Raw genomic sequence first — 17,092 nt, 5'->3', positions numbered from 1 at the left:
TAGGGAAAGCAGCTAGATTTTCAAGCATCTGATGCCAAAATGTTGTTATATATCACATCTAAATTGGAATTGTTGCCCAGCTAAGAAGATTGTCTGCTGTAGTTGTAGAAAGGGCTCTGAAAACCACTGAAAACCAGATATTCTTTCTTTTTTTTTTTTGTCACCCCTGTGCTTTTTGAACCAGGTGGGGGTAGTGAACAACAGTGCACACCACAGGGGCAGATAAGAAGATTTCTAACCCAATCTTGGACTCTGAAGTATGACCTTTTATGGTAATAATGCACATAACTTGTATGTAACTTCAGTTGTCGTGGTAGCCTTGCAGTGCTGTGAGACTGCACATGCGTATGTTCGCTTCCCACAATCTGAAAGAGTTTTATATGATCTTCACCTTTCCAAAGAGCTCATTGCCCATGCAGAGGGATTGCCCTTTCCCCTTGCTGTTTGCACGTAAGTCATACTAATGCTGGTGCCAATTGTGTACACCCTCTTGAGTCCAGAACCTGATGAGCAGAAGACTTGTGCAACCATGTGGCAGTAGAATTAATAGGAGCTACTCATTTCTGTGATCTCTTGCACACCAGGGAAGAGGCTGGCTGGTATTTTTAAAGAGTAAACAAAAAATATTTTTAAACAATGTCAATAATGCAAAAATAAACAATGGGACAGGCAATCCTTTCCTGCAAAACTAGAAGAAGGATAACTGCAATGATGTGTAAAGCAGCCTACATGTTGGGTGGGTGGGGCTGTGCATTCTGGTTAGGACTTTATTTTATGGATATGGTTTCTATCCATCAACTACATTAGGCATCTCATTAGATAAAACTCAATAACAACAACAAAATTTTAAATTATGGTTATGAAAAAGCCTTTAAATTCCAGACAGTTGGTCTTTTTCCATAATCCATTTGGACAACATGTGCTGGCTTACACAGTACTGCTCATGGTAAACCCCTGAACTGTGCTCTTGGTAAAGCCCTGAACCACACAGGTTGATATCCAAATACTAAGGAGGCTTATTAATCAGCAGATGTGTGTGAAAAATTTCTAGGATATAAGAAGGGAGATCTCTTGTTGCTATTCCAGTATACACTGCTGTCAGATTGGAGAACAGATCACATTCAAAGCATATTTTTTTACTCAACTGAATTTGTTGTTGGTCGATGGAATAGGCACTCTATTGATCCTTTTCAGAAGGCACCACAGATTTTAGATACTAATCTGTAAACTTTTTCACATTAAGCACCAAAACACTCCACCTTCTCTTACACTGAATAAAAGAAATGTCTTCCCATTTGTTTATTTGCGAGCTGTCTGAACTTGGTATTAAAAAAAAAAAGGGTGTATAAATATAGATAATTTTGTTTCCTACTCACACCAGTTTCCTTCAGAGATAAGGCTAGATTTTGCTTTTACTGCGTTCTGTCAGTGCATATTTTATAGGGTAACGTACCAACCTGGCTTGAATGATGGTGGGGTTTTGTGGTATATCAGCTCACACATGATTAAATTATATTTCTTCCTGTCTGAGTAAGCACTTATTGGAACAGATTCATACTTAGAGTTAGGGAAATGCATGTCAGTATTTCACTTGTGTCACTTAGCCCAGTAAAATATCAGTTTTGATGAGGTAAAGATATAAAAATCATGAAAGTGGGAGGGGGAGAATCAATCATTATCAGTATAGAAAAGCTGTTCTTTTCAAACACCGCCCAATAATACATATTGCACTCTCAAGTTATTGGAACATGGCTTGGTCGAAGCAATGATTTCATGTACTGAAAAAAAATCAAGGAACATCTCCCCCTCCCTCCCCTTTTCTTTGGAAGATGGTCTTCTAACTCTGTCATGAACATCACAGATGCATGATTAAATCTGGAATGCTTTGCTGCCATTACAAATTGCCTTCCTAGGAAAGGTCCTGTCTCTGCTGCGTCACTCCTGAAACCTAAAAGGCAGATGGTAGAACTGCTTCTCTCAAGGATTCTTTGTGTAACACTCAGTGACACAATAATTTCTGGACTAATTGAAGAGCTACCCTTCCCTATAGACTCAGTCTGTCTTTGGAAAGAACATTTGGACACAATTGTTTAAAAGATCCAAGGGCTGAAATTTCTAATAAGCAGCTGTGAGCTTGTGCCTTCTTTCTTATTTGCTGTCAGTAAGAAAGGAAAACCTGAAATTTAAGGAAAAGATAAGTTGTAGGGGAGCATGGCAATCACAGGCTTGGGCATGGTGATTGAAGAATTTGGGCTATTCTAAGCATCTCTTAGGGCATAAGAACATACAGACTGCTGCACTACCTAAATCTGAAGAAATCTTCAAATAACTGAAAGGTGGACATGTATTGATCAAAGTATGATAAAGCTAAGGATAAATTCCAGCAGCATCCCAAGACAGAGGTGAGACAAGTTATGCTTAAGGAAACTATGGGAAGAAAAGCCATTGTGAGAGAACTTCAGGCAATGGAGAGACAGGATAAAGACCAGGGATACTTTGTTTTTTCTCAAATGAGGTGTCACGTGTACGGTGCAAAAAGTATCCTAATGCAAATGTCCCATTTCTTTAAGCCCACTGAATCTTTGACTCAGATGCCAACTTAACTCCCCAGACAAAATTTTCACCTAATTATATAATAGCAAATTCTATATTTAGGTCTCCAACTAAGCAACCTGGATTTGACAGTGAGCTCCACATGAAGTTTCTTCAACTCAGCAGACAAGTCAATGAGTACTGCAATTTAAAACCACTGAAAATTAGGCCACCTGGCAAGACACGAGACATTTATCTTGTGAGTAGTGTAGCTTGTTTGGGTGGAACAGGAAGAGGGAGAACAATGGCAAAAAAATAATTGATAGATCATTTTTCATTGGTTGGTTTTGTCTTTCCTCCTTCCACCTCTAGGCTGCTGTAAATGGCAACATGCTGTTGTTCAGACAAGAGCACTGTGACTTCAAAATACAGCATTTGCAGTCATGCAGCTTTCCTCTTTCAACCTTGGTAAGCCAAATCACACCCATGCACCCACCTACCTTGTGTTGTATATGTGCATGTCCATGTGTGCACAGCACGGTCCAGACCACTTTATTAGTTGAGAGACAAAATTGTGTGATAGCTTCACAAATCATCCTTAAAGTCTGGCAATTTTTATTAAACCATATATATGTGTGTGTTTATACATTTTGTAGGTCATTTCTATGTGCACACATACATATATGGTTTATGGTTCTTGTAATGTTGACAGAGACAAAGAAACGCAGCACTGAGCAAAGCAGAAATGTTCATTAGGAGGCTGTGTACTGCTTGGGGTGTTTTTTAGCTGTACAAACCCTATTTTTAAGAGCCAGTGATGGGGGAATGATATCAAGCCTGAGCCCTGGGGTTTCCATTGGGTTATATCAGGAGTGCCTGAGGAGCAAAGCTTATGGAAATAATGAAAAGGGGAATAAGATCACACAGTTTTCTCTACCCTCACTGTTTTCTTTCAGTCTCGGTTAGAAAGTCAGTGCACTCTTCTCTCCACAGGGACACGGTTTCAGGCTGGGAAACAGCATGGAGATGAAATTCATGCATTTTCCAGTAACTTGTTGCATACAGTTGTAGTTAGAAATTAGCAGAAGACATTTTCCTCTTGTCCTCTTAAATTGCTTGTGACGTCTGAGTAAGTAGGGTCTTGGTTCTTACTTCCCAAACAAGATCAAAGAAAACTGATTTCTTTCCTTTCCTCCCTCCCTCCACCCCATTAGTCAGCGTGTCCAAAAAACAGCAAAAGAAGGTACCTACGGGATTCAGGAGAATGGTGAGGAAGAGTTCACCTCCTCGGATACTTTTGTCCAGCTCCTGAGGACCCCCAGGATATTCCTTGTAAAAAATAGTATGAGTGAAAAGGCCACAGGTCTGTCGAGGGAGCACCTGAGAACAAAACAACAGCACCGTTGTGACATTAACTTTTCTGCACACTTACCCTGGCACAGCCACCCCAATCCCTCCAGCAACTCAAAGAAACAGAACTGCAACCCTTTCTGCCTCTGTGCTCTGGCATGTTTATTTATGGGCTCCTTTGTGCCTGCTGTTCTCTTGTGGTCAGCAAGCGCGGTCCTGCAGATGTGGAGGTTTCCAGATGCCAGCTCTGAAATTCTGCAGCACACATGGGCTGAGCTTTCATGCAGTCCCTTCTATTCACTTCAAGCACTCACAGTAAGTGGTGTTTTTTTCCTGGCATTGGGAAGAGGAAGAAAATAAAAAGCCCAACCTCTCTTCCCTTAGCAAGGTTAGTTTATCAGCAGATAAGTAGTGCTTCCTGGCTGTCTTCGTTATCTTGGGCAATTAATCTTCCTGTTCTTGAGACACTGAACTGAGTTTGTATGCAAGGCTGTGGACCGTGAAAGACCCGTTGCTTCATACTTTCCTCACTCCTGAAAACCATACTGAGCCTCTCGTTCCTGTTTGTGAAATATGTACAGGACTGGTGGGATGCTTGCCTGCGGCCAGCCCGTGGTCAGCTCCCCCTCCTGTCATAAACCAAGGGGCTGCGTGTCAGACACAAGCCAGCAAGCAGGCGTGGGAGAACAGGCTCCGCTTGGGGAACTAGGTGGTTTAGTTACTTTATTAGGCTTATTACTATCAAAGGGCTCTGGCAAAGTAAAGACGACAACTGTCGGGGCTTATGAGTGTTACCTAATCCATGCAGAGACATAATTCACTGGGGGAAGGCCTTTTGTTTCCTTCCAGTCAGTGTTTTTGCTTTTCTACTCAGTGACAATAACAAATAAAGCCTTGGCTCAGCAGAGCATTTTAATACACGTGTAAATGGACTGCTGAATGTGAGTCCATTCCAATAGTAATTGGACTCTGTGCAGTAACTTCTTGGTTTAAGACATTCCTTTTCCTTAGGGGATCCCAATTTTGACTTTGTATGTGTAGCCAATATTCAAGTCAGCTGGGACTTTAAAGCATCTGGTGACCTGCCATTGAAATATCGCTAATATTGCTGTGTGTCACCTATCTGTAGGATTGCTGCTGGCTGGTAAGACATAACACATAATTTTATATGTCTTCCTGCCCTCTGTGCAGTTGAAGTGTGTGTGGGAGGGAACTTCTCTCTCGAGAGAGTCTGGAAGTGTCGGGCATGTGCCCAGTCCCTGGCTCAGGGAGATTCAGAAGGAAACCTTGGCCTCAGAGAAGGGTTGTACTTACTGGAGGAGATTACTTACACCGGTTCACCTTCCCAGGTGGTGGATTTCTAATCCTCTCATGCATAAAGAGGAACCAGAGCTTGAAACGTAGGTCTTAGGCAGTTCAATGGATTTCACAGTATGCATTTATAAGCTATTTGATAGTTGATGGCACTACATTTACTTTCTGAGGATTACATTTGCAGTTCCCTGAGTTTGTTTGACTTCTTAATTTTTTTTTTTTAAACTGGCTGCCTAACAAATGCACTGTTTTGGCATCCTTACAAATCCTCTATCACAGAGAATTTTAATGATCGCTGTAAAACTTGAAGCATTTGGTAAAAATAGCATACTTTTGTGTCACTTAAAGTACTATTGCTATGAAGCATGGAAATGCAGTGTACCATGATGCCACTGTGGATGAAGCCCCGTCTGTACCGTGCAGGCTTCAGGTGTGGGTATTCTTCTGTGCTGGTCACTCGGATGTGCCAGACCTTCTTCCAGGCCTCGTACAGCTGGATGTGAACCGGGTACACCCCGGAGTGGTGCGGAGCCACTGCGTACCCCATGCCAGTTGGTATGCCGTGCTCCTGCGACACAGCAGAGGGAGGAATATATTTAGGAACAGAAAAAGAACATGTAATTATTCAAAGCTTATTTTTTCCTGCAGACAGCAGCATCGGATGAAGCTGTTGTCCTTGGACAGACTTGTGTCTATTTGTTGGGAGCACAAGCTAAAAAAGAGGGGGAGATGAGAGAAACTGGAATTACAGTTTGATAACTGCAGAGCGATAAATAATCCTTTTGGATTATGTTGTGTTACTATTATATGAAATAGATTTGCTGCCTGTTCATTACGTATTGTGTGCATTTCAGTATGCATCCTACCTGTTTAGTTCTTTTTAAAGGTAATCCGGTAAGATGCTGCTGCTTATTTACTAAGCTATCAAAAAGCATTAGAGCAGTAAACGGGTGGGAAAAAAAATGTTGCAGTGACATAGGTGGGAATTTTGTTTCCTATTTCTGGAATAAGAGCAAGATTTCTTCCTGATTTAGTAAATAAGTAATTAAATATTCCCCCATAGCTTCTGAATCTGCTTGTATATTTTCCATGGCATTAAGGGAATAGCAAAAAAGCTGGACTTGGACTGACACCTTTTGTAATTTCATAAATATTTATTTAGCCCCACTGGTATGAGGAAATACATCTATTTCCATGAATATAACCTATAGGTTATCTTGCAACTATCTTCTGATGGCATAAGGTAGTTAATATGCAGGCAGAAGGAATTAAGGAAGAAACTTAACTGCAAGAGTGCTGGGCATGTTCCCTTCACTCCTGACACTCTCCTGCCTTTGTTCTGCATCTCATCCCTCCCACTCCCAACTTAGCGTGGGCTGTCTGAAAACCCCATCTGATGATGAGGCCTGTTAACCACATCTATAGACCAGGATATATTTAAAAGAGAGCAAATTATTTGAAGTGTAAACTATACATGTGAAAATGAGGTAATTAGTTTCCTTGGTCTGAGTGACTATTCAGAAACACATCCAGCATTTAGCAGCAGCAGGAGGGAAGGTTGTGTGCTACATCATCTCCCGCTGGGGCTCGTTCCCAGCAGGTCCAGTAAAAGCCTAGTGCAAGCCTCCCACAGCATCTCCACGTTGCAGCGTGTCCTGTTGCTGTGGTTCTTGCTGGATCCCTTCCTGCGCTCTGGATGTTTACTGAATTCATTTTACTCCCATTACTGCAGGATACATCAGATGTTCATATAAAACTGATATTCAGAGGGAAGTGGCTAAAATGTGAGACAATGATATTGTTTTAATTTTTTGTCCTTCCTCTTCCCCACATTATTCAAGAACAGTTGATTACTTTAATTCCAGGAACAGCAGGTTCTGCTGGGCATCTTCAAGTACTTTTCAAAGAAAGGCTTTTGGTTCATTGACAAAAATTAAGTTAAATCTGTGGGGAACACTTGTTCATACATCACATAATGCAACCACTTAAAATTATCCATTCCTTATTAGTAAAGAACTTGGGTTACTGACTGATCTTTAAAGAGAGAAACCCAAACGCGTAATTTTGTAATTTACTGAGATCAAGATCTAATTTCTGCTTATTAATGTTGTTACCTACCTGCAAGGTGTGAGTCAGTTTAAGGGTGAAATTAGGAATAGCTCTATAATGAGAGGTCCTAAAACATTCCTTTCTCTGGTGTTGGTTTTTTTTTTTTGAATGTGTATAAAGGAAAAAAGCTGTATCTAAAGGTTTCTGAAAAATCTGCCCATTTATTACCCAGCATGTGTAGTCTATGATGCTTATGCTGTAAAATATACTGTGCTAGCTTAAATATACTGTATTAACCTGAATCTAAAACCTCACCAAACCTGTGTTAGGGAGTATACAGACATGTAAGTGTGAGGCAAATGTGTCATGAGCTAGGTAATGAACACTGCTCTGAATGATATGTCCAAAAGTAGGCATCTGGATGAATACATGCAAAATCCTTTTTATCTACTTACCATTTGTTGCGGGTATTGCCATCGCAACAGAGTGGTGAAATGGTAATCTGCCACTCAAATAAAATAAGGCAGCTTTTTATAAGTTCTCATATAAAAAGCTAATTAGTCTTTGACTAAAACCTGCACACTACATATTTCATCACTTGGATACCCATTTTGACTTTAAGAAGAAACAACTAACAAATAATCAAATTTTCTTTGGTCAGTTCCATGTTCAGTTTACTTGGGTAAATGAAACATTGCATATCCTCTTTTAGTAATTTCTGTTGCTCTGTTTCCTTTTTTCTTCTCATTTTGTTATTAAATTTAGTTTAGGATTTGGTACTAATGTGTTAAAGCAGTAGTATGCATTGGAATCTAAGCTATGGGGCAAGGTAGGAGATATCTATAGTGAATATATTGTCTTATATTCTAAGGAACAATTTCCTGCAAGATTTTATTGGCTTATTTTTACATTCAAGACTTCCATTGTTGTTTTTTTAATTTCAGAATTTGTTCAAAAACTTTGCATGTGCTTCCTTAGTTTGGAAAACTTTTGGCCCTTTTTGGCACTGAGAAGAGCAACATTAGGGTCCCCTGCATGCTTAAGCTGGAACCCCAGAGCCATTAATTTTGGACAGGTTAAATTTGTGTTCCTATTTTACTTGTGCATTAAGAGACTTTCAATTCTAATTTAAATGAGAGCGTAAGCTGAAGCTGCAGCAGTGGATGAGTTCAATTTTGAAGGAGAAACGCTGTTATAACCTGTGAGATAGGGGAAGATGAGTAAAACAGATGTGGTTTTGGCACAATATTACCTGAGTTGCTGCTACTTCCCATTTACTGGTTTGCCTCACAGAGTGGTCTGGAAGCATGCGACCTGCCTTGTTTTAAGGGCCAGACCAGACCAGAGCATACCACATGGTATGCAGAACAGACTTCTATCAGCTCAGAACAACCCATCCTCTGAGGCCTGCATGTGGCCAGCACATCTTGCCAGCGGCAGCTGCTTCATGTGGCAGAGACCAGGGAGTCGTTCTCTCACGCTTGAGTTGTTGCACCCAAGCCAGAGCAATGGGAATTGGAAACTCATAGTCCTCCAATACAGGCTGGCTCGCCTGCGCACCCTCCAAAGTAACCTTGCTCAGAGCCTGTGCGTAGGACAGGTACTTCTACGGGTGATCTGAAAGGCTGAAGCAATCTGCCAAGGCTGCTTATCTCTCTCAATTATCAGCTTCGTTCAAGCAAGTAAAGATTTGCTTTAAGCTCTTAACCTCCTTTGACCTTCGTATTTGTACAGAAATGAGCTGTGGTTGCCCTGAGTTGGTATGTGCTGTGTGTACTTCTGCTGTATTTGCAAAAAAACCCTCTGCTGAAAAGTCAGGTAATGCAGACTGAGCACTGCTTTCCAGAAGGAGGTAGATTATCAACAAGTTTTCATTCCTAGAGCAGATTTTCTGTGAGCAGATGTTGGAAATTTGAATAAAAAAACCAGTATCTGGAGGAATGACTATTTATATTTTCAGGATCTTGTCCAACAGAAAGCCCCCAGTTTTTGTTTAGACCAAGTATTACATGTCTTTGTTCAAATGCAGTACGAAATAAAATTAAAAAAATTATGAAACTCTTATAATACAACTGGCATTCTGGTTCTTAAAGATCACTGGTGATTTGGTTTACAGTCTCGTAGTGGCTGTTGTCAGAGAAAGAATAAAACCCCAATATTTTAATTTATTAAATGTCTATTGTTGATCTTCTCACAGTCTCAGCTGAACCACAGCATTCCCTTTGGCATAATGACTTTTATTAGATGACAAAGCTTAGCAAATTTATCTGAGGTTTTATTGTTAAACTTTTTGACTTGGTCCAACAGTAAGTGATAGAGTAAATTTAGTACTTTTTAAGATGTTACCTTCCAAAGTTGAAAGATTTTCATAAGCTTTTCATATTTTTAGTACTGATATATATTGTGGATATTGCTGCACGTGGGTGATATTTCCTGTACGATATTATATGTTACTATATCAGTTTAACATGCTCAGTAAAGTTTCTCTTATTTGGTGAATGAATTTGCTACTTTCTTGCTTGTCAAAACCCAAAAATACTATGTTGTGTTTTGTCCTTTACGGACACATGATTTTGTTCCGGATAATTTTTATTGAATAAATATTCCAGCTTTCAATTACCTTTAGTTCATTCTAAACTTTTAAGATCTGCTTAAATCTCTCTAGATAGATAAGAAGGTACAGCAAATAAGAGGTGATTGTGATGAAGATATAGGGGCTCTGTGTCTTGGTATTTGCTTTCCCTATTGTTTTTCCATCCCTGAGGTATGCTTCCTTGCCATGTGGCTGTGCACTGATCCAAGCAGAGGGTACAAGGGGTCTTAACTAAGCGGGTTTTCTGGTGTCAGAGTCAGATCCAGGACTGAAAGGGACATGGGGAAAAGCCAGCTTTTCAACAGCCTTACATAGGAATCTCCAAGACAGCACCATGACTCCTGTCCTAGTCATGCTTTGCACTGTAGCAGACTACCAAGAGGCCGAGATGTTAGGATTTAAGTTCTTAGGTTTATGAGGATGCAAAATGAAGAAAGGCAGTGCAGCACTGAGGAAGCTATATGTAACTAAGATACATGAAGACTGCATGCGTGTTGCACCAAATAAAGCTGAGAAAGTAGAGGCAGTCTTAGAGATGTGCTGTCAAAGCACACTTCTTCTGGTATGGGGAAAAGCACTAATGAAGGTGGATTATTTCCAAAGGACATTTAGGTTAGGCAGAATAAATCTCATCCTGTCTGCACAAGACAATGTTATCCTCTATATGCAGACCATTTACAGAATATTTTTGAGGCAATCTATAGTGGGCATCTCTCCTTCACAACATTAACTACAGATATTAATAACGGGACAAATTAGACTTTTATTTCACCACATGTAGATACTTTGCCTTTGATATGTGGTCACTGGTCTTCATACTCTTGGTATTAATTGGTATATTAAAAGCTCATGGTTTCTTTGTGGTTTGGGCAGCTCAAAAGTGCTAATGTGCATCTGTAGTTGGTTTATAAGCAGGAGATTGAAGTCAAGGAATGTTACTAGACAGGCTCTGAATTGTTTTGCTTTTTATATGTTTATCTCTGAATTTATTTCTTTGTTTTGTATGTATGTCTCACTTCTTCATATCAGACCATAGCTACCTTTTTACAGTCAGTGATAGTTTTTACCCTGTCTCTACCGTGCTTTGGGCACATGTGCTCACAAATGAGCACAGAAGATAATCACTAAGCAAACAAATAGAGGGACAGAACAAAGAGCTACAGGCATTGGAATAAATATGATCTACTTGGTTTTGTCAGATAAGGATGTACAAAGAGGGGGAGGAAGGATATCTTGTGATTAAAGGATGGCAGTGAAAACTTGGTTTATTTTATTTTTGGAATATGTACTATCAGAGACTTCTGCTTGTGCAATTTGTTTACCTCTTTGTGTATCAATTGCATTGCTTATCTCAAGTATTATTCTTCTTGTTTATATTATCATCTTGCAGAATTTAATCCAAGGTTTAATCCATGAGTGTTTTTAAAGGATTTTGGGATCCTCTGATAGAAAAAATACCACAAAACATGACCAAGTCAAACCCAATGGATAATCAAAATAAATGTAATTTGCCATCTCCTTAGCCAGGCTCTGGAGCATACCATCCATATTTATGTAAATAAGATGACATCGGGGTAACAAAGTTCTGGGTAGTCTGTCTGTAACTTACTTTACCACAGTCAAGATCTCTGGGGCCTATTCCTCTGAGTCTGAGGATATTGTGAGCACTTGAGAAGAGGTTTGGCAGTGAGGACTGTGGGAATGGGGCTATGGATGGGGGCAGCTGTGGGGCTCACGCACATGGACAAGGATTTTTTTCCGGCAAAACTTCCCGTGCTGCCTGCTGGACTCGGAGTAGCGGAGTGATAACGTTTATGAAAGCTACAAGAAATCTCTTCCTCACTAACTAGGCATGAAAGAGTAGACTTGATAAATACCTTGGTGGTAAATAAAATAGAGTAATTTGGAGGGCTCTTGTAAAAGGCAGTCTCCTGGTTCACAGGCAATTCACATGTAAGGGAATCTTTTAAAGGCTGTTGATTTTACTAAGCTGCAGCTACACAGAGGAATACATATCTGCAATAAATTCAAGGCAATTAGATACCTAATTAGGAATTAGTTGTATGTATACAAAACTGTTTAGATATCCAATTTCTACATGCATTTTGTGACAAAGCAGTTTGAGGCAGGCTGCAATTCTAAGCCCCCATTTTACAGAGCATCATTATGAGGTACGGATATATCCGTCTGAAACAGAACGAGGTCTTTTATCTAGTTGCCAGCTGTAACACCTGTATTTCTTGCCTGTGTTTAGCAGACTGTACGTGTACTTGAGCTCGGGCAAACCAAAGATTGTACATACAGTGTAAACATTAGAGCCAATAAAAATTATGCTTATGTACACTGTAGCTCCTTGTGATAACATCCATGAAATACTGTTTCAGATGCACTGACTTGTGTTTGTTAAGCCTGACTTTAATCCACAATACTTGAGAAGGACATTCCTTTCATGAAACCTTTTCCCCCTGTCACCAACATCAATCCCAAGCCTGATATCCTCTTGCATGGAGAAACTGCTAACTGTGCTGGGATTTGGGTGCAGGTTTGTGGATAATGTGGTCTGGTTTAGCTTTATTCTAAAATGTCAAAGCCAGGAAGAACCAACAGGTCCTAATGAACAGGATTTTTGTTGTGGTATTTGGGATCTTAAAGCAACCTTGACTGTTCTCAGGCATAATGATGAGGTCTCCCATTCTGAAGACCCTGCTACTGTCTTACCCTTGTTTAAAAAAATGAATGAAGAAATATCACATTATGTGCAGGATGAATATGATCATACTTTCAAATAATTATTGCAGCTTTCCTTTCAGAAATTGACAAAATGTGTCATTTCTACTCTCGGCTAAAGCAGGAGTTGGGGAGATATTGTCAATAAATGGCAAATGCGAGAGAAAATAGCATCAGCATCACGCTGTGTTCTCATGAATAATAAAGATATTAACACACAAATAAATCATGTAAAACATCAAGCAGACTTTCTATGTACTGTTCTAGGTCTCTGTTTTAAATTTAGATCCACACTGTGAAGTCAAAGATTAATGAAAAGGGGTTTGCTTTAACTCTGGAAGACTTACAGAAGTGCAGCTGTGGAACAGGGAGTTCCTTTCCTAAGTAAGATATGATGCTGAGGACGAGAAAGCAGGGGATACAAAACTACTCTGAAGTCAAGGCTGGGACCTCCCTGATAGCTATCATGAAAGTTGTCATATTGGGAAGATAAATTTTTCCCACAGAGAGGATTTCGGAGGTAGCCTTTTGAAAAGAAATGTTCTCATAAGTAAATTGTACAGCTTATATAGATTCAAGGTTAAGAGGTTGGTACAACCCCTGTCCAAATGCTAGCAGGAAATAAAACTGTAATAACAGCAGCCTTTCACTGACATCAGCTTCTTATTTATAGGCACCCTAAGGAACGTCTACCCTTCACTGATGACAGGGACATGGACTTTATCCTTTTGTAGCTGAAGTTGCAAACAACTTCTATTACAAGCTCTGTTTCAGGCTATGCTATAGATTTTACTCCTAAAGGTGGTTTGACCTACAGAACTTCATTTTTCCTGAAAATACTAGGAGAATTTCCCCATAGGTTTAAAAATGAACAGACCATGTATTTTTGTGGTGCAGATTATTTTAAAAATGACTCTTGCATTTAAAATCTCAACTTTATTTGGGTCTCTGGGCTAGGCTACACAAAAGATATGAACAGATCATGCCAAGAATGAAGGCTGATGGTGAAGCAGAACTGCAGAAAGGAAAAGAAGTCATCCAAATGGCATCTTCTGCCAAGCAGAAGATAAGGGGTGTGGGGAGTCTGGCAAGTGGAAACAGTTAAGCCATTTTTAATGAATTTTCTTTAAAGGTTGTTAGGAAAATATTTTTGTAAACAAGGGAATAATTTCCTTCCAACTTCTTTCCAGACATCTGCCTCTGCTGGTTTCCTGATGTGCCTTGGCTGACGTGAGGCATGGGAGGAATGGGCAGCTGCTGGCTGGCCTTTTTGAGCTGTGAAGGGCTGAGACTCATGTTCCCTGAGCAGCAGAGAAAGCCCCACTGTGTCACTCTGCTCTTTTGAGTGGCTCTGGTTGCTTGACATTTCTACTCCTTGTCAAAGACCACACAGTGTCTTTTCCAAGGCGAGCATTTATAGATTTCAGGTTTTCTTTGTCATGCTCAATAAGCAAGTAGAATTACATTGAAAGAACTCTAAATGGTTTCCACCTGACCTCGAAATAAAAGTACTGAGCTCTGGGCAATGCTAGGAGGATAGCTCTTGTAAGTTAACAACACAAATGAGCAAAAATGAAACATCATTATCTATAAATATTAGCAACAGGTAAGCTATGTAAAAAACATTTTCAAGCAGGTCATCTAAAAAAAGCATAGTGAAATCCAGCAACTTCACTTACATGCCTCATTAGCTTCAAGATTTCTCACAAACCATACACAACAATTAGGGTTCACTGTAACTTTCTTCCGCTTCTATTGAGGATGTGTACACCAGACCTTAGGAAGCTGATAACCTATGTATAAACTCCTTCCTAAAGGTCACCTGATATTTACTGAGTTTCCATTGTTTCTCATCCCTTGGTCTTGAAAATTGCTTGGATGAAGGGCTGCTATCTCTCCAGGCAGCCTGTGTCAGTGAAAAAGGCTAAGACAAAATTCAACCCAAGTTAGAGTCACAGAAAAGCTTTTTGGCTGAGTTTCCAGTCTTGCTGCCTTATTTGCATGACTATGTAAAAAAAAAAAAAAAAAAAAAAAAAAGTATGTATAATATAGATAAACATAAAAAAGCTTGGAAAGCACAGCTGTAATATGCAAAGGTATCCTAGTGAACCTTTTGGTAACTTTCACTCACTATTGCAAATTCTTTGTTGAGGATCATCTGCTCCACCAGTGACGACTCATTGTGGAATAGGTGAGGCTGCATGTGACTCCACATATGAGGGAACCACCAAAACTCATCCACAGATCTCAACAGCAGGTCATCACCTTCATCTTCCTCTTCAGTCCCTGCAAGGAAAGGAAGGAAAAAAAAGGTAATAGAAAAACAGCAGCAGAAAATGCCCATAATTGTTTTTTTAACACAGAAGAGGATGACGTAAAATCTAATGTCCTTGGCCTGGATGTCCCACTGTGTTGCACACAAGCTCTACCCTATCACAACAAGTGTGAGGTGAATGGATGGTAGCTATCCTTTTTACTCCTGGCATGGTGTAACTGACAGTAACTCTAACAATAATTAGTTTTTGAGGGCTGGTTGTTGTGCTGTGTAATGCACTAGGAGTATTTGGAAGTTCAGTCTCCCTGTGAAGGTGGAAATTGTATGGACTTGGGTTGATGGTCGGACTAGATGATCTTATAGGTCTTTTCCAACCATAGTGATTCTGTGACTTCTACCCACATGATTTGGTCCTGCCAGACACTGTGCAAGTGTAGCTGGCCAGGGTTGTATCTGAGAGCTGTGTGTCTTGCCAAACCCCCACTCCCACTTGTAGCTACCTCATGATTAGCCTCAGTAAATTGAAATCTCATAATTTCTGGTAAAGTGTGAAACAAGATTGTGATAGTTTCAAAATATAATTAGGTGGGAAACATGAAGCTGTAATGGCAAAGAGGTTCCCGATGTGGTTACGTATGGTTCGGTATTCATTTTTTCCCAGGTTTAATCTTGAAGTAAAACCAATAAAAACTCCTGGTTAGTGAAGACTATCTGCTTCAGGCAGAAGCAAGCATGTATGGTTACAACAAAGAGAACCTTCCATTTGAGAAATGATGCAATGCTGCTCCCACCATCTGCAGACAAGTCTGCAACGCTCTTTCAAATTGGAAAGGCAAAGTTGCAGTTCAGTAACTTCACTCTCAAATTACTCAACAATATTCAGATTATTAGCAGCCTTCCTTCTTGTTCCTTTATGATTTAAGTACTTTTATTTTCAATCAAAGGAATAATTGTCAAAATCAGTCTATTGATACAAACATAGATATCTTTTCCTTGTACAAGCCTTTCAATGTTTTGCAAAACTCACTGGAAGAAAACGTTCCGTGGATGTCACTGTTTGTTTGTGACACGAGGCAGGAATGTACAGAGATGGCTGTTTGGTGCATGCACTTCAGCACTTTATTTTTATTTTTCACTTCTACAGTGTTTTTTGAAGAAGGCTACTACACAAAGAGAGCATTTCTTTGAAACCTTCTCCTGGTGTCACGGCGTCACTTTACTCCCCTCTTTGTAGCACTCTGCAAGTTCTAAGACAGTTGTTCTGGCTGATGGGATTGCTGCTGGAAAAAGAAAACAACTCTGTTTTCTAGATGATTCTGTACTGAAAGGAAAGGACTGATGGCTGCTCCTTCATGCAGAACGTCCCGTCACTTCATCTACTGAATGACTGCCCTTTTGTTTCTTAGGGTACATGGTTCACTTGCAGCCACCCTGGCACATGCAAGGAAAATGTGACTGGGGAAAGAAACTTAACATATTCTTTCAAAATAGAACAGAATAGAAAGGGATATGAGTTTATGAAGCCACTGAAAATCCCTTTAGTAACCAAAGGGTAGAAAACTGAAGGTAGGGATGAAGAAAATATTGGATATTGGAAATACATGAAGAACTACAATAATTCAGCAGAAAATGTTAGTCAAAGTAGAATTTAGTGCCTTATTAACATTTGAAATAGAGTACGGTTCTTGAAATAACATCAATATTAAAAACTATATTTTAAAATCGGGAGTTTTTTCCTACTAATTTATTTGTAAATATAGCTTACATCTAATCAAACTTTACACCTTTAACCATAACAGAATTCAAAGAAGATAAAGCATAACACTTTTCAGTTTAAACAAAAACAACCCCACACTGTAATGGCAGAACTGAAACAGAAATTTTGGAAATTTAGCGTATGGTGGTAGTTTTGAGGACAATTTTCTTTACAAAACTTTAAAAAGAGTGCTGTTTGATTTTTGTGAATTCTTAAGTGGCGTCACTTCCAAAAAAATCTCATGCAAAGTTTTAATGCAGCATTTGGTAAGGGCTTATATTGTTTAAATATTTTTGCTCAATCCTTTATTCAGAGTTTTGGAAGCAAAACAAGGGATTTTTATGTTTTAATTACTTAGAATCATAGAATAGTTTGGGTTGGAAGGGACCTTAAAGACCATCTAATTCCACCCCCCCTGCCATGGGCAGGGACACCTTGCACTAGACCAGGTTGCTCAAAGCCTCATCCAGCCTGGCCTTGAACACTTCCAGGGATG

The 17,092-nt window shown here is 39.7% G+C and overlaps 1 protein-coding gene across 1 annotated transcript in view; it reads right to left on the bottom strand.

Annotated features, from left to right (window-relative positions):
* Nucleotides 1–17,092, bottom strand: part of NDST4 (N-deacetylase/N-sulfotransferase (heparan glucosaminyl) 4) — an 81,618-nt gene that overhangs the window by 29,326 nt on the left and 35,200 nt on the right. The window contains exons 3-5 of the mRNA XM_010156982.1: nt 14,697–14,851; nt 5,579–5,764; nt 3,784–3,912 (exon numbers count right to left, since the gene is read on the bottom strand). Of these exons, the coding sequence (XP_010155284.1) occupies nt 3,784–3,912; nt 5,579–5,764; nt 14,697–14,851 (470 nt within the window). The remainder of the gene's footprint in view (nt 1–3,783; nt 3,913–5,578; nt 5,765–14,696; nt 14,852–17,092) is intronic.

The sequence above is a fragment of the Eurypyga helias genome, unplaced genomic scaffold (assembly GCF_000690775.1).
Source record: "Eurypyga helias isolate BGI_N326 unplaced genomic scaffold, ASM69077v1 scaffold4988, whole genome shotgun sequence".
In the NCBI taxonomy this organism is placed as follows: domain Eukaryota; kingdom Metazoa; phylum Chordata; class Aves; order Eurypygiformes; family Eurypygidae; genus Eurypyga; species Eurypyga helias.
This window is presented reverse-complemented; position numbering and strand designations above follow the sequence as displayed.